The sequence below is a fragment of the Ochotona princeps genome, chromosome 19, assembly GCF_030435755.1.
Source record: "Ochotona princeps isolate mOchPri1 chromosome 19, mOchPri1.hap1, whole genome shotgun sequence".
NCBI classification, from domain to species: Eukaryota; Metazoa; Chordata; class Mammalia; order Lagomorpha; family Ochotonidae; genus Ochotona; species Ochotona princeps.
Window position 1 is genome coordinate 50,600,193 of NC_080850.1, and position 21,953 is coordinate 50,622,145.

The 21,953-nt window shown below is 52.7% G+C and overlaps 1 protein-coding gene across 2 annotated transcripts; it reads right to left on the reverse strand.

Moving 5' to 3' along the window:
* Positions 1-13,248: 13,248 nt before the first annotated feature.
* PRSS38 (serine protease 38) lies at positions 13,249-18,631 on the reverse strand. 2 transcript variants are annotated; one of them, XM_004586537.2, is made up of 5 exons: positions 18,418-18,631; positions 18,064-18,226; positions 17,678-17,949; positions 13,961-14,103; positions 13,249-13,751 (listed from the first exon to the last, which is right to left on the reverse strand). In XM_004586537.2, exons 1-5 carry the CDS (start codon positions 18,542-18,544, stop codon positions 13,497-13,499), a joined length of 960 nt encoding a protein of 319 aa, XP_004586594.2. In that variant the 5' UTR covers positions 18,545-18,631; the 3' UTR covers positions 13,249-13,496. The 2 variants fall into 2 exon arrangements, with proteins under 2 accessions (XP_004586594.2, XP_058533486.1); XM_058677503.1 differs by having other exon boundaries at positions 13,631-13,751; positions 13,925-14,103.
* Positions 18,632-21,953: the final 3,322 nt, after the last annotated feature.

Consider the following 21,953-nt stretch of genomic DNA (forward strand, 5'->3'; position numbering starts at 1 on the left):
TGCCAGGCGACTGATTTTCTCTACCTCAAGTGCACAGCGAGTGGGCATGTCCTGACTGACTGTGGAGAATGTAATTTATTTAATGGCTTCGTGTAACAGAATCAGAAACAAATGGAAACACTAAATAAATGTATTTTAAGTTATAGCCAGTCTCAGTGTGCTGCCTGGGAGGGTTTCTGTTCTGACGCTGATGGAGTGGCCCCAGCATCCCCCACCCGACCTGCCTCCAGGGAGGAGTCCTGCTGGAGACCCCTTCCTGCTCCCTGGCTCTGGGATTCCACCACACAGACACTCGTCCATCTCCTGCCCCAGGTCTGGGGTCCTCAGGACCCAGAACCCTGTCCCAGGCATTCTGATGTGGCCCTAGTCTGAGCCCCACTTCTCCCACCCCCTGTGCATACTCTGTGCCTACAGGCCCAGGCTGCCTGCCTTTTCCCTTGCCCCCAGTCCCTGGGAGGCCAAGCTCAGTAAAGGTGCCCTAGGGTGGCCTGCAGGGAGGTCGCCTCACCCACCAGCACCAAGGCGCGGATTTCCTGCTCGAGCCTGAAGAGGTGGGGCTCCTGGCTCTGGCCCCCTCCTGCTGTCCCCAGATGCTGGTCTGGGTGGGCAGACTCAGGATAGCTCCACCCCTCCCTCACAGGAGCAGGGGCGGGGTTACAGTTTGCCAGGGAAACAAGGCCAAACAAACACTGCCCCTGGCAGGGCTGGGGGCCGTGGTGATGACCTCATCCGCCCACCCAACCTGCTCCCAGGCCAGGCAGAGGTGGGGGGTCCTCCCTGGCAGGGGGACTGTGCACGTGTTTGTGTTGGGCCTGTGTCCATGGCAACAGGGAGGGGGTTGGGGTGCTGAATCCTGCTTTGGTTCTGAGCATTGCACAGCTGGGGTGAGGGGCAGGGAAGGTGGGGAGAGCAGAGTAGAGGTGAGGGCAGCAGGTCTTATCCAGGGGCCTCCACTGTCACTTTTTAACACGACATACAGTCCTGCAAGGTGACCCTTAGGGCTCCGTAACCCTAACTCTGCCCAGGATCCTGATGCTCTGGTGCCCCCAGAGCACAAAGCAGGTGGGAGCCGGCAAGCAGGTGCAAATGGAGGCAGGGCCATTCTGGGCAAGTGAGAGCAAGGCAGCATGGGGTGGCAGGGGAAATGGTATATGATGGAGGGTATGTCACAGGACAGCAGCCTGGAGCTAGGAGAGTGGACGTAAGGAGCAAGTACCTGCTAGGTGCTGTTCTTAGCAAGGGACACGTAGAGTTTCAGTGATAAGCACTGCTGACAGGTGCACACGGGTGAAGCAAGGTCTCACTGGGAGAGCTGCAGTGGTGGATGTGCAAGGGGAAGGGTGAGAGAGGCCATAGCAGAGGAAGGCCATGGCAGCCAGTGTCTGAAGAGTGGGCAGATGTCAAGGCCCCCAGAGGCAGCCCCTGCACAATGAGCAGATACAGAGTGAGCATGACCAGCCACATAGCAGCCCTGGGCCTGCTCAGGTGACCCAGACTGGGGCAGCAGGTAAAGCTGAGCCCTGCAACATCAGCATCCCAAACTGGCATCAGTTCGAGTCCTGGCTGCTTCACTTCCGATGTAATTCCCTGTTGATGGCCCAGGTCCTTGGGACTCTGCACCCACATGGGAGACCTGGAAGAAACTACTGGCTTCATCCCAGCCCAACCCTGGTCATTGTAGCCGCTGCAGAGTGAACCAGCAGATGGAAGCGCTCTCTCTCTCTCTCTCCCTCTCCTTCTCTGACTTTTAAATAAATAAAAAGTGGCAAGACCCCACATGGTTGATATGGCCCAGCACCTGCCCCTCACCTGCAAGCCTTCCAGACCAGGGACCAGAGCACTGGCCTTCCTAGCCTAGGTTGGGAGGGCCTGGATTGGGGGTGGTGCTGGTGGGGATGGATACTGGGCAGCATGGGGAGCTGGGTAAGTTGCAGGGGCAGAGGCTCCTGGGAGGGAGCTGAGCCACAGCGATGGGGATTCAGGGTGCTGTACCAGCAGGGCCAGAGGCTTCCAGAAACAGAGCCTGAGCTCAGGTCCAGCAGGGCCCACCATGGTCTCTCTGGAATTTGGGTTCCTCCAACCCGTGTGACCCAGCCCTTGCCAGCCTGTGCCCCTAAGGCACAACTGGATCTTGCCTCTGCCTTCCCCAAGACTAATCACAGTGAGGGCTGCAGGCTGGGCTTGGAGTCTTCCTCAAGAAATAGCCCCCAGGGCACATGGGAGGAGGGGACTGTGTAGTGGGGACTGTGCGATCCAGGCCTCAGGGCGCCCCTTGGTGCCCCTGTATGTATGCAACCACTGCACATATCCCACCTTGGCCAGGGGTCCTTGGAAGAGGAGGCCCAGGAAGCAGGGTTTGAACCCCCAGGGAGGACCAGTGCCCAGAACGAGATACCAAGCACTCAGGCCTGGACGGAGTAGCAGGGTTGCCCAGGGCTAGGAGGCCCTGACCTCTCAGCCTCTGCTTTGCCCAGCACTGGGTGTCCCAATGCACTTTGCAACTATTCAGACCTGGGGGCCAGCTCCCATGCTGTCCAGGGCTGGGTTGTCTGCCTAGAACCCATAGTTTAGAGCTGGTAATGCCTGCAATGTTCATGTGCCCTGCCAGGAACACAGGGACTTGTAGTCCTTGGCTGATCCCACCCACCCCTGCTGGTCCCTCCCGACTCCCACCAACTTCCACCAACTCTGTTGGCCTCAGCTACACAAGTGTGCCCTGTGCCTGCTGCAAGCCCTGGGATGGCCTGTGCCAGGCTACCTCCAGAAATGGAAGCATGGGGCCGAGTGTTCCCTCTTGTTGGAGAAAAGCGGATTCACCTCAGGGCACCTGGTCATCCCTGCTCCGGCAGAAGGTTCTGGAACAGCTGCATCTTGCACTCAAGCTACGTAAGACATGCTCTAGTGGACACCAGAAATGTTGGGTACACACAGGCAGACGCTGCCTCTCCCATGCCCAGGGACAGGAGCCATGATCTAGACACACAAGCCATGGCCTCCTGACCCCCAGACCCTTGCTCATTTCTTGCTGTACCCTAAGGAAGGCCTGCCCTTCGCTGGTGTCCATGGAGCCTTCCTTGGTGTCTACGGAACCTTGTGGGCCCCCTTGCTGAGCCCCTGTCCCTTGATGGAGGGTGGGTGCAGGTTGGAGTGGGCTCCCAGGGCTTAGGAGGTGGGTGGAGGTGGGGTGTCTCTGGGCTAAGTGGTCAAGTCCATGTCCATGGGACTGCTTTGGGCGAAGGCTCAGCCTCAGCCTCATGAGGACATCAGGCTGGCTTGAAACCCTTCTGCCTCTCCCCCAGCCTCAGCAGAGGCCGGAGTGCCAGAGCCCTGATTCCTGCAAGCATCTTCCCTAATCGGTAGCTGCCTGGGAGGTTGGTACTCCTTCCCCAGGCCCTCTGAAGGGCAGGTGGAGCAGTTTCTGCTGCCCCAACAGCACCCCCCTGCCCGCTGTCTCTGCAGCTCCCTTCTGTCCCCTCAGGATTCCTGGGCAGCTGCACCCCACCCTGCTGAGCAAGCCTGGCCTGTAGTCTGTGTTCCCACGCCCCAGGTTCTGATGAGGGATGAATCTTAGGCAGAAGTTGAGGTTCTGGGGCCTGAAGCCAGCGTGAGCCCTCTCCCCCATCAGCAAGGGTCTCCTGCCTGGGTCTAAGACTGCAGCAATCCCTGCCCTTTCTTGCCCACAGCCCACCTCTGTCCACATGGCTTCAGCTTCCTAGAGTCCACCCAAACCCAGCAGGGACGGAGGCAGGGGTACCTGAGGCCCTAGGTTTGTCTCCCTCTCTCACCCACAGTTGGTCCCCCTCCTTGTTTCTGGACAGAAAGCCAGAGCCAGCCTGCCTCTCCCTGGAACAACCTGGCCTCTCACCTGCCCTGTATTCCAGCCCTTGGCCAGTATCTCTGGCCTTCTGACGCTAACCTCACATGGCCCAGGTAACATCCAGCATTCCCATTTGCCCGTCAGAATCCCTCAGTGGGGCCTAGATAAGCCACCTCATCCTGCAGGCAGCCTGTTGGGCCAAGAACTTTTATGTTGGTAGGTAGTGGGCAGGGGGCGGGGGAGGCGTTTCACAAACAAGGCCTTGGGGGCCAGGGGCCTTTCTGGGGTCAGGGTGGACTGACCAGATAGCCCCTGCAGCTCCCATGCTGGGCTTCTGATGGAGAGTGGCTGGGGCCCCAGCCAACAGAGGGCATGGTGAGATTGGCCCAGCTAGAGGGGTTTTGTGGTAACTCAGGGTCCCAAAGGCAACCTCAGCAGGAGCTGTCGGCCAAAGATGTGGGTTTAAGGAAGCACTATATCTTCCAGGACAGGGCCCTGTGGGGCAGTGGTGTCAGACCAAGGCATGTGCAAGGGACAGGCAGTCAGCCAGAAGTGGAGAGGTCCTAAAGGTTTCCTGTCTTCACCTAGGAGCAATAGAGGGGTGAGTCTTGCCTGCTCCTATGAGCCAAGGAGTGGGAAGAGTCCTGCCCAGGGGCAGCATTCCCAAGGCGGCCCCTTGTCATGGGCTCCCCCAGGGAAGCTTCCTGCTCCCACTACCCCGTCCGGTGCCTGCCCGCATGCAGGGCACTGTGTGAGCTGTGAACACTGCTGCTTGGTCCACACTGAGGTCATGCAGCCCAGAGACTCCTGCAGATGGGAGTCAGAGCTGCAGTGTGCACATGGGGAGGGGACAGAGGGACAGATGTGGCCCAGAGCCAGCTGCATCTGAAGTTTCATGGGAGAAACTGAGGAGATTGGGGACATTGAGGCTGGTAGAGGTGGAGTCCTGTTGCCCATGGACTAGGCGAGGGTCTGCCCTGTAGGAGCTACTGCCACCCAGCCTCCAACACAGGATGGCCTCATGGTTTCCCACTGGTGTCCAGGGCAGAAGTGAGCAGAGGGACCCAGCTGAGGAGCCAGGATCACATGTGCTTGTGTGGGTGCATGTACATATGCATGTGCTTTGGATGCTCTGCATTGTCGTACCTGAGCAACCACTGGTCTTTCCAGGGTGCTCCTCCTGTGCTCAGGGCTGGGGCAGCCCCCACTTGCTCCTCAGCTCCTGTGGAGAACCCTGACATGGCCTGAGGGAGCCCATGCCTCAGGGCACACGGCTGGTGCAAGATTGCCTGTGCGTCCGGGTTCTGTGCTCCACCCACCTGAGCTCCTGTGTCAGCCCTGCCCCAGCTCTTGCCTGCCATAGGGTCCCACAAAAGCTCCTGCCTGCCCTGGGCTGTGGCTGTCGGCACAGGAAAGTTTTTTCACCTGCTGAGTCCCAGTACTCCAAGGTGGGGCCAGTGAAGGCTGTAACAGCCTGTGGTAACTTATATATTATGTTTACACTGGGGCTTAACACGGTGTCTTTGACACATGTGCAGCAGCCCTGTTGTAAATCAGGTCTGGGGTCCACTGTATGCCTGCACTGGGGGTCATGGGCCTCTCACATGTGTGCACCAGCCCTAGCAGCCCTCTGGAGAGCCGAGCACGGAGCTGATCCAGGATTCAGCTGCTGGCTGCCTCTCTTTGCCTCCCACAAAGCTTGCCCGAGTACAGGGAGGGGAGGAGGCCAGGCTGGGAAGACTTAGGCCAGAAACTCTGAGGGATCATGCTGGGTTTGGCAGCCATGCATGTGTGTGTGTGTGTGTGTGTGTATATTATACAGTACATGCTTGTGCATGTGCACACAAGTCACACAAATGCGTGCATGCATTTTCATATGTGCAGGTGTGTGTTGTACAAGAAATATGTATGTAAACACAAGTAATGCATATGTGTGGACAGATGTGTGCATACATGTGGGGGCATGTGTGCATATAAGTGGAATATGGTGTATGAGTGTGTATATACAAGCCATGCATGTGTAAATGGGTGTGTGGGGGCATACTCAACCCAGTGTAGGGTGATCATCTCTTGGGCAAAGATCTGGTTCTCCATGTCTCTGATGAAGACTTGCAGATCTTGTTTGCTGCTTGAGGTCCAGGACTGCATCCACACTGCTGTCTACAATGCAAGCCTTCTGTGTGAGACCCTGAGGCCGTCCCACTACTCAGCAGGGCCAGAGATCTGGTTGAGCCCCTCCCAAGCTGCCCGGGGTAGAGACAGCTGCCCAGGGCCCAAGAGGTATAGTCGTGGCTGCCCCACCACTCTTTCTCCCTGTCTTCTCCCAGTCATGTGCACATGCAAGTATCTGCAGCTCTCCCACATTGGGATCCCCTCCCCTTGCCTAGAAAGGCTGTGAACTGTTGGGTAGCTGGGGACAGAGCACCCTACCAGAGACCCCTAACTGCATAAACACACATACACACACAGAACACACACACTTTATAAGGACATTGGAGGTCGTATCTGCCTTCTGCTCCAATGCATTTTATTAAAAAGGATGTGGAGGGAAAAAGAAAGAAAAACAAACGAGAGGCTCCCACAGGACCACACACAGCGACCCAGCGCAGCAGCGGGCAGGGCTGAGCCCCAGCTGGCACAGCCACCCCACCACTGCCAGCCACCTCCAAACCCTGATCCTACAGGGGTGGGACGGGGGGCTCCTCACACAGTTTGTCAGCTGTCCCAGAGCTAAAGGACTGGGACGGGGGGGGGGCTGGTCTGGCCCTTCTCCCTGGCAGTTCTTCAGCCCTCCCTGCCCCAACCTCCTCACCTGACCACCTGGCCCTTACCTTCCCTGGGGATGGGCCCTGGATCAGAGGTGTGCAACACCTGCCTGTTCTGGGCTTCCTCCCTGAGGCCATTTTCCCAGACCTCTGGACCTAGCCATCCTCCATGGATGAGGATCCCCTCGCCTCCCAGCTGTCCCCAGGACTACGCACCTGTGGGCCCCTCCACGGGGCTGGGGAGAAAGGAGAGACAGATGCCGGTGGGGGTGGGATGGAGAAGTGTCTGGCTCAGGTCCCTCCCAATGGGTGGGGTGAGGATTTGCCTCTGGCTCCTTCCTTAGCCATTGGCGTCTGCGTCATCAGCTGAAGGGTGGGCCCCTGGCGGGTGGGCGCAGCCCAATGCCCCACCCGCGGCCTCCCCAGGCCTGCCTGCCCCTGCCTGCCTCCAAAGGAGACAATCCCCAAGAACGCGCTGGAAAATATGTCCTCACTGCGAACATAAACAGACGGCTGGAGCCTCTGCCAGATGTGCCTGCAAACTGTTTAGGATCCCAGTCAGCACATGAAATTCCCATCACGCTTCTCACTATTGTCAGCCACCCTGCTCCATCCCTCTGCACAGCCTGAGACCCGGGGAGTCAGGGTGGGGCCCAAGCACAAAGAGTGTGGCCACGCCCATGCCCCATTGCTCCGCACCTAACCGAGCCTGCAAGACTGTGGCCAGACCAGTTGCTTACAGCTCATTCGGCCTCTTTTATAGAGTGGGAGACTCGTAAAGAAGCAAGAGCCCCACTTAGGAACTGAGAATCAGGCTCTGCAGCCCAGGGAGGAGGAGCCAGTGGGCAGGCGGATTGGGGGTTGGTGGAAGGAGAGGCTGGGGAGGAAGGAGTCTCATGGGAGAGGGGCGGGGCAGGAGGAGAGAGAGGGCTAGCTTTGCCAGCAGCCCAGCTCCTAACTGAATGGGCCAGTAGGTCAGAGGAACCCCCACAGGGTCCAGCTACGGCTAAGGCCCTCCCCAGACCACCGATCCCGCCCCCATCCTCACCAGGGCTGGACTGGGAGACACAACAAGCCTTTAAGCGAGGGAGGGGCAAAGGGTGGCCTGACTATTCTGGGGAGAGTAAGGAACCAAGGCTGCCCTTCACAGGCTGCTAGCTGGCCCTGTGTCCACCAGACATCGCTGCCAGCTCTTTGCAGGGCTGGGACGCATCCTGTTCATCATCCTGTGGTAGGAGAGGGTGCCTGGCCCATTCCCTCACACCTGTACTGGGTATCTTTTTTTTTCCTCTTTATTTTTGACAATCTTTACATAGTGAATTAGGGCAGAAAGGTTCAAGGGCTACAGGAAAGTGGATAAGACTATTATTTTCACATTTTTTCCCTGTATCTGGAGTAAAGGGGGAGATAAAGGGAGAAGCCTCACCCATTATCCCACCCAGCCCAGGTCCCTGATGTGGGGCATGCTTCAAGGGTCTTGCTCAAGTGGTTTTGATAGTTCAATAGTTATGAATTGCTGCCAGTCTCACCATTCCAAGCACAGTGAGGTCGCTGCCGAATCCACTGACTGACATAGTCTACCTTAGAGTCTCTGTTTGCCCAGTTTTTCACTGCCAACATATGGCTGTGGTAGTTGATTGATTAGTTCTGTCCTCTGTTGTGGTGCCAGGTGTCCTCTGCAGGTTCTGGTAGACTGCCATACCCTCCATGTGCACCTGGTTATGCTCTCCACTGCTCCGTCTGAGCTCCTTAAGAGGCTCGGCTCTGGCACTTGCACTCGATGGCAGACCATGGAACCTGCACTTCTCTTCATGGTTAGGGTTCTGAGTCTGGCAGCTCGATTGGGGAGATCCCAAAAGAAACTTTGTCTGAGGTGATCCCAGACCAGATTCTTGTGTGTACCTGGCAAGTACAGGGCCCGGCACAGTCTATCACCCCAATCAGCTGGTGGTTGCAATTGCTGGGTTGGTTCTGTTTCCAGCCCTGTCTTCCACTGGAACCAATGGGTGTTGCAGTCCAGCTTGGTTCTGCCCAGCACACACTCAGCCCTCACATAAACCAGTGGGAGCTACAGCCTAGTCGGAGCAACCCACAATAACCCCCACCAGGCCCGCCCCCTGTCCTGGCTCCCGTGCTTGCCAGTATGTGTAGCAGACTAGTCCAGTCTATCCCATATCCCATTCAGCTCTCACACATGTCAATGGGCATTGAAGCCTACTTCAACCTAACCAGTTCCACTATACATGGGCTGGGTATCTTGTTAGGTGCTGTTGAAATCCAGGGCCTGTCCCTTCCTGACACACTCCCACCTGCTGTCCTTAGCCCCCTTATCTCATTGTATTTCCCATCCAACTTATCAGCATGTTTCCAGGAGGGCCTGTTTTGGGCATTATGCTGAGATCCCAGCCCACATGTCTGTGGGTCAGCAGCAGCAAGAGCAGCCACAGAGAACTCCCTGCAAAGAGGCTGACCTGCCCCCATGTGGCTGCACAGACTCTTTCTTTAGTGAAGATTTGGAGGCCAGCAGGGCTGCAGGAATGACCAGGACTGGGGCTGCACCTGGGTTGGTCTCAGGCTTCCCAAACTGTGGGCCTTACCATGCCTCTGCTGACCACACCCCAAGCCCAGGAGAACAGGGGAGCGTATGTCTGCCTCAATTCCTTTTCTTTTTCAAGATTTATTTATTTTTGTTGGAAATTCAGATACACAGAGAAGAAGAGAAACAGAGAGAAAGTTCTGTCCACTGATTCACTCCCCAAGTGGCTGCAACAGCAGAAACTGAGCTAATCCAAAGCCAGGAGTCAGGATCCAGGAACTTCTTCCAAGTCTACCACGTGGATGCAGGTCTTGGACTGTCCTTGACTGCTTTCTCAGGACACAAACAGGGAGCTGTATGGGAAGTGGAGCAGCCGGAACATGAACTGGTGCCTACATGGGATCCTGGCATGTGCAAGGTGAAGACTTTAGCCACTAGGCCTACCATGCCGGGCCCGGAGGGAGGTCTTTCACTGCAGTGAGTTAAACAACTTTCCAAGAAAGAGCCAAGGGCAGTAAGTTACCAACAGAAAGAGTGTAAGAAATAGGAACTAAATTGTAAATTAATTTGAATTTGAAGCAAATTAATGTCTAGAAGACACAACGTGACCTTGCAAGTTGGTCAAAAAATTCAGAAAAGCAGGCCAATCATTAAGATGCAAGTGGCTAAGCAGAAGCCCCAGTGCCTGCTTCTGCAGAAGAAACAAGCTGGCCCCTCAGCCTCAGTCCACAGCAACCAGTGCATGAGGAAGTGAAGCAGCTGGAACTGAACCAGCCTTGAATGGGATGCCAATGTCTCAGGCAACAACTCTCTGCATCCTAGTGCCAGCCCCTGCCTCTCCTTGAGCTGTCAATCACAGCCCCCCCGCCCCCGCTGGTGCCCTGTGCTTCCAACCGGCAAGCCCTTCTCTAGTTGGGGCTCTCAGAACCAGGGACGCGTTCACTAGCAAATGCTAGTCTATGACAAAGGATGGCGCAAAGACTGCAGAGGTGCTGTTGATGAGCTGTGGGGGAGGGTGTTGAGGGTCTATGCCCTCTGTGAGCAACAGTGGCAGAAAATTCCACGTGACATGGGTGTGGCTCATGAACTTATGGTCATGGGTGATCAACTCAGCCCTCAGCCCTCCCCTATCTGCTGAGGTTGCCAGTGGGGTGAAGCTCCCCACCTAATTCTGGGTCTTTCTGAGTAACCAGCCCCTTCCTGAAGCTGTGGCCCATCAGCTGATTCATTAGCACACACAGACTTTAACGCTTGGGAAAGAGCTGTCTGCCAGGGCCCAGCTCCTAGGATGTCAGATAGGGCCAGGCTAAGGGACACCTCAAGATCCTGCAGATCCTTATGTGGCATCTCCTCTCACTGCACTCTGAAAGAGCATGCACAGCATCTGGCCTTCTCATGTCGTGGTCAATGCTATTCCCTGGGAGGGCTCCTGCAGTAGGACTCCCAACCCATGCAACCATGGAGAACATTCACTAAGCGCAAAGCAAGAAGTTTGAAAAGCAGGCTGTTGTAGCCCCTGATCAGGTCTCCTCTTGACACCCTGAAACTCAGAAAGCTCTGTGCCTTTCTCATTTGCCAAAGAGCTGTTCTCCCTGACTTATTCGTTACCAATGACTTTCAACGGGGTTGCCATGAGGGATGCCTGCCTCCCAAATGAGTCTAGACTCCGAGCTGAGTTTAGAGCTGGTACTTCACATGCCTGGATCTCAGTAAAGTTCGGTGGAGGGGTGGAGGCAGCTGGGTAACGGGGGCCCTGATCAATGGAGTATCTTTGCAGATGAAACTTCTAATCCAGCTCCCTGCTGATGTGACACAGGATGACTCAAGTGCTTGGACCCCTCCCATGCTTGTGGGAGACCCAGAAGAGATCCAAGGCTCCTGGATTTGGTATGATCCAGCCCAGGCTGATGAAGCCATTTTTAGAATAAGCCAATAGGGCCTGGCGGCGTGGCCTAGCGGCTAAAGTCCTCGCCTTGAACGCGCCGGGATCCCATGTGGGGGCCGAAAGCAGTCGAGGACAGCCCAAAGCTTTGGGACTCTGCACCCGTGTGGGAGACCTGGAAGAGGTTCCTGGTTCCCGACTTCGGATTGGCGCGCACCGGCCGTTGCGGCTCAGTTGGGGAGTGAAACATAGGATGGAAGATCTTCCTCTCTGTCTCTCCTCCTCTGTGTATATCTGACTTTGTAATAAAAATAAATAAAATCTTAGAATAAGCCAGTAGATGGAATTCTTTCTTTCTTTCTTTCTTTCTTTCTTTCTTTCTTTCTTTCTTTCTTTCTTTCTTTCTTTCTTTCTACCCTTCCTTCCTTCCTTCCTTCCTTCCTTCCTTCCTTCCTTCTTTCCTAGTAAATAAATGCATCTGGGGCCCAGCACAGTGGCATAGCAGGTCCTACTTGTAGCCCTGGTATCCCATGTGCCATCAGTTCATGTTCCAGCTGCCCCACTTTATTCTAGCTCTCTGCTTATGGTCTGGAAGAGTAGGAGAGCAGCAGAGGAATTTCTTAGGCTCCTATATCCACATGGGAGATCTGGAGGAAGCTCCTGGATTCTGGCTTCAGATCGACTCAGCTGCAGCCATTGTGACCATTTGATGAGTGAACCAGTAGATGGAAGACCCCACTGCCTCTTTCTCTCTCTCTCTCTTTTTCTCTATAAATTCAAGTAAATAAATATATCTTAAAAAGGCAGTGGGGGGCTGGCACAATAGCCTAGTGGCTAAGGTCCTTGGCTTGCATGCACCAGGATCCCATATGGGTGCCAGTTTGTATCCTGGCAGCCCTGCTTCCCATCTAGCTCCCTGTTTGTGGCCTGGGAAAGCAGTAAAGGACGGCCCAAGACCTTGGGACCTTGCATCCGAATGGAAGAACTGGAAGAAGATTCTGGCTCCTGGCTTGAATCAGTTTAGCTTTGGATTAGCTTAGTGGCTGTTGTGACTACTTGGGGATTGAACCAGTGATTGGAAGATCTTGCTCTCTGTCTCTCCTCTGTATATCTGACTTTCCAATATAAATAAATAAATAAATAAATAAATAAATAAATAAATAAATATCTCCCTCTACTCTGATTGATGGTTTGTGCTCTTAAATGTTTGTGTAAGAAGACTGCAAAAATGCTCCCTCATACTTTTTTTTTAAAGATAAATCATCAATATTCTTTTTTTTAAGATTTATTTATTTTATTACAGTCAGATATACAGAGAGGAGGAGAGACAGAGAGGAAGATCTTCCATCCGATGATTCACTCCTCAAGTGAGCCGCAATGGGCCGGTGCTGCACCGATCCGAAGCCGGGAACCTGGAACCCTCCCTCATACTTTTTTGAGTCTCGTTTTACCTTTATATTTACTTTTTAAGTTTCCCACCAGGGCCCGGCGGTGTGGCCTAGCGGCTAAAAGTCCTCGCCTTGAACGCGCCGGGATCCCATCTGGACACCGGTTCTAATCCCGGCTGCTCCACTTCCCATCCAGCTCCCTGCTTGTGGCCTGGGAAGGCAGTCGAGGACAGCCCAATGCTTTGGGACCCTGAACCCACATGGGAGACCCGGAAGAGGTTCCAGGTTCCCAGCTTCGGATCGGTGCAGCACCGGCCGTTGCGGCTCACTTGGGGAGTGAATCATCGGACGGAAGATCTTCCTCTCTGTCTCTCCTCCTCTCTGTATATCTGACCTTGTAATTAAACAAAAAAAAAAGTTTCCCACCAGGTCTTTAATGTATTGTTCTCAGGGTTACTGGCATGCCAGGTGTTGGTTGTCCTGCCAGGGATGAGCTCTCTTAGTTGTGGGTTGCTGGGGCAGCATGTCCACATGAGGAGCTCCTGGAGCTCTCTGCTCCATCCTGAGACCCCACATGCCATCCAGGACTCAAACTCACCTCTGGGCCAGTGTTCACCGTGGTATCACTCCAGAAATCAGAAAACGGAAACTATCCACGTGTCTGCTGCCTTATACCTTTGCAAACTTCAACTCAGTTTTCAAAAGGACCATGATTCTGCTACAACACTGCTCCTTTCATGCTGTTGGTTCCTGCCGTGACTGTCAGGCAAGATGGACAGATGCTCCATTCCATGTGCAAACACACGGGAGGCAGCCCGTGCAGCCCACAGCCACTGCAGAGTGGAAAAAAAAAAAAAACAGTGCAGGTGCTCTGGGATGCTTGCATCGTAAATATTTAATGATCTCATGGAATTGCAGACACAGAGGGCCTAGACTCTGGCCTCTCTGCACCCCGTTTCCCTGGAAAGTCCCCAGATGCTGGACTCTCCTTTTCCTTTTCTTTTTCAGACCTGGCACCCAGGATTGAGCAGATGGCCCTCACTTGGCTGAAGGTGTGAGGTGCTGTTGGGGCAGGTAGAGCCTACAGGTGGAGGGGCAGTCTTGGTACTCACAAAGCTGGCAGGCTGACCAGCATAGCCACCAGCACACTGGAAGTGGAGGGGAGAGCAGGGGCAAGGGCAGGGGTTGGCTGAGGAGGGTTGGGTGTCACTTCTATGTTATAACGAATCCAACGTGAGAAATGGGAGACGCGGGCATACACTCCAGGGAACATGGGCTGGGTACAACCACGACCCCAGCTTACTATTCCAATCTGCACCCAGGTCTCATTGACTTCACAGACCAGTGGGCCCCCAGAGTCTCCCTGCAAAGGAAGAGTGGGGCTTTCTGTGGGCTGACCCCACATATGGGGCTGGCCCGCTGTCCCCACTCATAGTCCCTCCCAGGCTGCAGGCAGGAGGTGCATTCATGGTTCCAGGGCACTGGGCACGGCCCTGACCTCCTTGTCTGGACACAGACACTCCAAGGAACTCCCACCTGGCCTTAGCTTCTATTGTGCATGTGGGAGCACACCTCACACACTGTCTTCAAATGCCAGATGTCCCCAGCACACAGCATATCCTGCGTGATGTAGGATGGATGCCCGTAGAGCAGCTGGCACAGGGTTCTTGGGATCAGAGGCAGCTGGACCTCCTGCAGTTCATCTGAGGAATGACCTGTTGGGAGAGGGAACTGGATGAGGGCTACTGTCTGGATGGCAAGGATTGCTTCTGGCACTCAGCAGGAGGGGCACCCACAGGGAGTGGCTGCACCCACATGTGGGAGGAGCAGGGACAACAGGGGCTGGTCCCACACCACCATGATGATGCAGTCTCCCTGGCAACTCTTTCTGGGGGCAGTGAAGGGCCCACAGAGCCCCTTCATGGGAGAGGGTAACGGCCAGCCTGCTCTTTCTGCCACCCAGACCCACGGTGTGGCTTCTCTCAGAGAAAGTAGTGACTTCTCTCAGAGAAAGCAGAAACTTCCAGCCACTGGGAAGGCTGTCCCCAGGGCCCAGCACATTCTGCTTCTCCTCGAGGTGAGTCCCCAGAGGTCAGCTGCGCAGAGGGCTGGATGAAACTTCCTTCAGAGCCCCTATTAGGAAGAAACAGGAGCAGGTAGAAGACTCCTTCTCAGAGTTGGGGCACATACTCCTTGGCTGAGACTAAGGCTGAAATTGGACGTAGAACTGGAGTGCCTGACATGGGTACACAGAGCCTATAGACTCAGGGCAAGGCAGAGTCTTCCCAGTAAGCACAGCATTCTGATGCAGTCAAGGTCAAGAGGGCAGCACCAACCCAAGCTGGCTCAGCGACTGATGAGCAACCTGGGCCATGATGCAGACTTTACCAAACATTCTCCCACAATGTCAGGAACTGGCAGGATTGGAGCACCCAAGGAAGATGCTGGATCCATTATCAAGTGACAAGCCTGTGGGAGATTCAGGTACGGCTATGTCTGGTAGGGCCTTTAAAGCAACTATGATTGACAGTAGAAAGGGAATTTCTAAAAGATAAACAACATGAAATAAAAAATAATTACAGTGGAAAGATTAAAAAAGTAAGAAAAATCAGAAGACTTGGTGCAGCTAAGGAAACAGATCAACGGAATTGAAAGATGGGTCACAGAACTGATCCCAGCTGAACTCAGAGAGAGTATGGAGGGGAGGGAGAACACAGCATTCAGGATGTCACAAGAGGCACTAGTTTTAGAAAGAAGAGCCCAGGCAGAAGAAACACAAAACCTCCAGAACTGAAAACAACAACCCAGATTCAAGAAGGTCAGAATGAATTAGAAAGGTGAACAAAAGAGCTGAGGAGAAATCCTGAAGGTAGGGGGACTATTACACACATGCAGGGGTTAGAGCTAGCAGCTGGCTTCTCACATAAGTCCAGGCAGAAGAAAGCAGAGCACTGCCGGGAAAACAGGCAGCCTAGAATTCTTTATTTATTTTATGATTTTATGATACAATTCCATAGGCTCTGGGATTTCCCTTACCTCTGTCCCAAATCTTCTACCCACCCTACTGATTTCCCATATATTACAGTAGTATATTCTTCATAGTCATAAGTCCACTATTCTGCTATTTAAGTGTATTCTAATATTGTCGGCATGGACAATAACAGAGAGTCCAGAATCTTATTGTCAAGATATATTTCACAGTTTCACTGGGAGTCCATCCTTGATCTGGAAGTAGAGATGCACACTGCATTGTATCCTCACATTGGATACGATAGTCTCTATTACACAGCCCAGAATTCTTTATCTGGTAAAACTGATGTCCAATATGAGTGTGTAAATGCTACATCCAGCAAAAGGGACCCCTAATTCCTGTGCACTGCTGATGAAAACACATGTGATACAGGTATGGCACCCCAACTTTGACAAAGGTGATCCCTCAAAATTGGCCCAACAGCAAATTTTAAAATTGAGAACAACCAGAGCCATAACAGAAGGTAACGCAGCACTCTTCATTATCACTCAGATCAGAGTGCTTTATGGACAGATCAAATCCAACCTTTCTGCTTTCATAGAAACCATTTTCCAGAGAACACAGATAAACAGGAAAGTATCCAACTCTACACAAACGCGTTGACAAGAGATGGGATGAGTCAGCAACAAACTCACACTCGGCTCACATATGTGGCAAAGTTCCAAACAAAAACACATCCTGGTTATTAAATACTGCAGAAATACCAAATGCACTTTTCCTAACAGCTCAAAGGTATTCACATTAAGTACCTATTCCTGGCACCAACAGATTAAAGGAGAAAATTAGGTAATCCTCTGAGGAATTACTATAAGTATTTGAATAAAATCAATATGGACATATATTTTTAATTAATTAAACCAACCATAGGGCCCGGCGGCGTGGCCTAGCGGCTAAAGTCCTTGCCTTGAATGCGCCGGGATTCCATATGGGTACCGGTTCTAATCCCGGCAGCTCCACTTCCCATCCTGCTCCCTGCTTGTGGCCTGGGAAAGCAGTCGAGGACGGCCCAGAGCTTTGGGACCCTGCACCCTCGTGGGAGACCCGGAAGAGGTTCCAGGTTCCCGGCTTCGGATCGGTGCAGCACCAGCCACTGCGGCTCACTTGGGGAGTGAATCATTGGACGGAAGATCTTCCTCTCTGTCTCTCCTCCTCTCTGTATATCTGACTTCATAATAAAATAAATAAATCTTAAAAAAAAATAATAAAGTGTAAGTCTCTTAATCTGGTGCAATTTATCAATCTGAAATCTCCAGGTAAGGGCATAAACTGACAATAAATCATTAGGAGCACTTTGAATTAAAAAGAAAAAGCAGGAAAAGGACAGCTAGTATCATTTCCACTAGAGGTTTCAACTATTGCAATAAGAAAATAAAAATAAATAAAAGAGAAAATAAGGCAAGGAAGTGATGAAGCAGCCTTTATTTGAAGAAAATATAATCTTTTATCTAAAATTATCAACAAAATCAGTTTATCATTAAAACAAATTCAGTATAGTGGTTGCATGTAAGATCAATATGCAAATGTCAATAATTGCAACTGATCAGCAAATGCAATTTGTAAGATCTCATTTCAATATCCATTAATATTTGTATTCTAAAGCGCCCTTGTATAAACCTTGGGGGAAGAAAAGCACAGGAAGTTACGCAGAAAAGCACAGAAACTGTTTTATATAGTAAAGGTTAAAGATTTCTAAGTCAATGTAAACTCTTCAGGAGAATGAGGTGTTTAAATTAGTGTTCCTGATGCATGTTGATTTCATGCTCAAGTGCAGCTCTAACTATTGCTCCGCTTGTAGCAAAGCAGTCAGGGATAATGTCCCCATTGGTCATAACACGTGTTGACTGATGGGGTGGGGTTCAGTCTTTTCTGCAAAACACACCTTTATCCTGCCCACAAACCTCTATGAGGAAACTGGACTTCTGTGCTGCTTCTTTTCCAAAAATGTGTTTATAACTATCACCTCTTGTAAACATTTCTTGGTTTTGGTGAAAAATTCAGTGTGTGTATTGTAAGTATAATGTGTATTAACCAGATCATTCAGAATTTTCATTTTTAAATTAAAGACATTTATCAGACCCTCCAGGGACTTTTTTTTCCTAATTATTCATAATATGTATAATCAAGTTTTTGGGGCTTCAGTCACCTTGAACTTCCTCTTCCTTTTACTGTGTCAATCTGCCTGATCACCTCTGGTCATCCTTCCTAGCACCTAGCTGGACTTCCTGTGACCTGTCTTGGGACCTCTGGATTGCTCTGACCTTGCTGTGAGGTGAGCCCCCATCCTGTGGCCCAGCAGGAGAGGCGGCTGAGGTTCAGGCTCACAGGTGGGAGGCAGACAGGGAGCACGAAGTCGGAGAATTCAATCCGGGACTTGAGCTGCACCAGTGCCACGTCCCCTCCGATAGGGTGGTTCAGCTGGTAGGTGGGGTGCAGAATCACCCGGTTCACCTCGAACCACTGGGTGTGGTTGTTGGCCCTCAGGAGGTTGATGAGGCCCACGTACAAGTCAAAGGTCTTGATGTTCTTCTCCCTGCAGGGTCGAGGGAGGTTCCTGGAGGGTAGAGCCAGCCCACATTCCTCCCGCCTCACATGAAGGACCCGTCCCGCCCCCTCCGCCCCATGCGGAGAAGGTGGTTGCCCTCACCGGTAGAAGCAGTGTGCAGCTGACAGCACCCAGTACTCGCTGAGGATGGAGCCACCACAGATGTGGAAGCCAGCGTAGTGCACGCTCACCTGCCAGGGCCACCTGGACTCTGCGGCCGGTGTCCCGCCCAGCACCTTCCCCTGTACTGCACGCCGACCGCAGGCTGGGAGGGGACAGGGCGCAGAGTGCAGGAGAGGGGACACCTGAGGTGAAGGCACAAGGAGCAGAGGACACCCTAGGTGAAGCCCACCACACCCACCACCCAGGGATTCGTCTCCCAGGGTCTACCCCGTCATTGCTCATGAATTCATCCTGCATGGTCCTAAGCCTTCACCACCCAGGGGCTGTGCGCACCCTTGGGATGTCCCTGGTCCCTTGCTGCGATCCTGACCGGGTGCCTCAGCAGCAGCAGCAGCAGCAGCAGCAGCAAGCCCAGCATCGCGGCCCAACACTGGCCCACACCAGAGTAGGAGACTGCCATGAGGCTATAAGTGCCTCTCTGGAGCGGTGACTCTCTGGACGCCACCAGCGCTGAGTCTCAGATGTCTGAAGGGGTCCCCCCGAAGGCGCTGCGCGGCCGGAAGTCTCGCAGGCGGAAGTCTTGTAGCGGACACTGCGGCCGGAAGTGCCCCAGGTGATGGCGGTTCTGCAGCCTGGACAGGGACCGGGGAGTACACCCCACAGGCACCCCGACTGCCTCCAGGTAGACATGATACGGCAGACATTCGAGTGTCCTGCAGACACAAATCAGCACGTGCTGAGGAACTGCTCAGCACCATGTTCTCAGCTTTGGCAACCACACCCTGTCAGCTTAGTTAGCTCCTATGTCACAGCTTGCCGTCAGGTGGTGTCACAGGCTGACGTCTCCAGATACTGAATGGCTCCATAGGCTGATGGGAGGAGATGCTACAAGACTCCACAAGGAAGTTTTTTTTATTTGTTTTTAAGACTTATTTTGACTGGAAAGGCAGTTTTATATGGCCACAATGACCAGAGCTGAGCTGATCTGAAGCCAGGAGCTTCTTCTAGGTCTCCCACGTGTGTGCAAGGTCCCAAGGCTTTGGATCACCCTTCGCTGCTTTTCCAGGCCATAAATAGGGCGTTGGATTGGAAGCAGAGCAGCCAGGACACAAACTGGTGCTCATATAGGAATCCAGCACTTGAAGGAGGAGGTTTAACCAGTTGAGCCACCATGCCAGTCCCTTAAATTATGTATTTGAAAGACAAAGGGAAAGAGGGGGAGAGAGAGAGAATGAATTCCACTTCTCTGATCCATTCCCAAATGCTGGCAATAGCTGAGGCTAAGCCAGCTGACAGCCAGAAGCCTGGCATTCTGTTAGTTATTTTAAAAAGGTTAGAGTTCGGGCCCGGCGGCATGGCCTAGCGGCTAAAGTCCTCGCCTTGAACGCACCGGGATCCCATATGGGCGCCGGTTCTAATCCCGGCAGCTCCACTTCCCATCCAACTCCCTGCTTGTGGCCTGGGAAAGCAGTTGAGGACGGCCCAAAGCTTTGGGACCCTGCACCCTCGTGGGAGACCTGGAAGAGGTTCCAGGTTCCCGGCATCGGATCGGCCCGTTGTGGCTCACTTGGGGAGTGAATCATCAGATGGAAGATCTTCCTCTCTGTCTCTTCTCCTCTCTGTATATCTGGCTGTAATAAAATGAATAAATCTTTAAAAAAAAAAAAAGGTTAGAATTCTAGTTCATACAATATTACTATTATTACGCGCAGCTAATTCCCGCAACCTGGTTCTTTACCGTGAGCTGAAAACACTAGATGTTTATTCCAGTGGGGCAGGAACGGGGTGGAGGTGGTGGAGATCAGTGGGGAGGAAAAAGGGAGAAAAGTGAAGATTGAGGCACCTGGGGCCTCTTACGTTCAGGTAGGCCTGCAAGGTGTGGGGGGTGGGATTGGGAGGGATTGAGGGCAGGCCCCAGGGGATTGGTGCCTGCAGATGAATGCTTAGGGATGATTGGTGAGTGGGCGGGGTTGGGGAAGGGGCTGGAAGATTGGGGATGGGATTCTCAGGTGGAATGCTGGGTTACATCTGATTGGTGGATGGCTAGAGTGGCGTGAATTTTGTGAGCTGTGAGGAAGAGGAAATGGTGCCGGGTCCAGGGTGGGATATTCGAATAACTCCTTACAAATTCAGTCTGGATTCTTGGGGCAAGGATCTTCTTATGATGCCTTCACAAGGTGGATGGGTGAGGGGCTCTTATGAGAGCATGAACCCCTTCAGGAGGGCTCCACTGCCAATCACTTTCCAAAGACCGTCTTCCAAATACCATACACTGCTGTGAGGATTGCCATCTGTGAGGAGGAGGGACACGGGTACAGCCCCATACAGGATTGGAGTCCGTGGTAAGAGCCTTCAGCCATGGACCCGTTACAGGGTGCATCAGAGATTCCAGGGAAAGAGGCACTTCATTCACTAACTGGTTGGAAAAGTGTTATCCACATGGGAGAAATGAAGTAAGAACCCTCTCTCACAGTTTATACACAAATAAACTTTAATTGCAAAGGGAACACTTTAAAGCTTTAGATTAAAATTTGGAGAGGTTTCCAACAGCAGCAAACCATGTAACAAGGGCCAGTCCTTCCAATGAAGATGACTGAAAATCCACAACAAACTGTGAGCCTGTCTGGATAAAAACAGGAAATAGCCGAAACGTGAGCTGGGTCTATCAGCCTGAGACTGCAGCACCCAGGCCGCTGCTACTCTTCTACCAAGTGCACCAAAGGGACTTTGCGTCATGCTTGGCAGCCCTTTGGGGTTAGACCAGGACCCACAGAGGGTGTGGATCATGGTGCACCACACCTGCTTGGGGCTGAAAACAAGAAGGGGTGCTCCTAGTAGGAATCATGATTCAGACATAGAGCAGTCTGGCTTTGAATCATCTGGGTGAATCCAGCTCTCAACTGGGAAAATCTCTAGCTCCCAAGCCCTGAACTCAGTGTGAAACAAAAGTCCTCTTAGGGTAGTGATGCTATCACTTTAGCCTTAAGTTATTTCCATGCGTAAATTTTAAGCACATAATCAAAGATAACTAAAAACATGAGATAACATATTGGGGCAAGGTGTGATAGTGTAGTGGCCAAAGTCATCCCGGCAGCCCCGCTTCCCTTCCATCTCCCTGTTTGTGGTCTGGGAATGCAGTCAAGGATGGCCCAAAGCCTTAGGACCCTGCACCCGTGTCAGATACTTGGAAGAAGCTCTGGGCTCCTGGCTTCAGACTGGCTCAGCTCCAGTTGTTGCAGCTGCTTGGGGAGTGAACTATCGAATGGAAGATCTTCTCTGTCTGTTCTCCTCTCTGTGTATCTGCCTTTCCAATAAAAATAAATAAGTCTTTTTTTTTTTTTATTTTGATGATCTCTACATAGTTGATTAGGGTTCAAAGGGTCAAGGGCTACAGGAAAATGGGTAAGACCATTGTTTCCACATTGTGTTTTCTCCTTCCTGTATCTGGGGGAAGGGGAGAGACAAAGGGAGAAGCTACACCTACCCTCCCAACCATCCCAAGGTCCCTGATGTGGGGCATGATCCGAGGGCACTGCTCAAGTGGTTTTAATAATTCAACTGTTCTGAATTGCTGCAGATCTCACCATTCCAGACACAATGAAATCTCTTCAGAAGCCACTGACCGACATAGTCCACCTTAGCATCTCCACTTGCCCAGATTTTTCACTGGCAACACTTGGCTGTGGCAGTTGATCAATTTGTTCTCTCCTCTGTTGTGGTACCAGGTGTCCTCTGCAGGCTCCAATGTGCTACCACATCCTTTATGTGCTCCTCAATATGCTGCGCACTGCTCCGTCTGAGCCACTGAAGCAGCTCAGCTTTGACACATGGACTCTATGGTCAGACCACGGAACCTGCAATTCTCTTCA

Bases quoted from the DNA above. Each gene is read 5' to 3' on its own strand.
- PRSS38 (XM_004586537.2), bottom strand. From the start codon at position 18,544: ATGGCAGTCTCCTACTCTGGTGTGGGCCAGTGTTGGGCCGCGATGCTG. The intron at 18,227-18,417 runs GTGCGCACAGCC...GTCCCCTCCCAG, and splicing joins GGACCAGGGACATCCCAAGG to CCTGCGGTCGGCGTGCAGTA. The intron at 13,752-13,960 runs GTGTGCTCCCAC...CTTCCTTTGCAG, and splicing joins ATTTGAAGACAGTGTGTGAG to GGAGACTCTGGGGGCCCACT.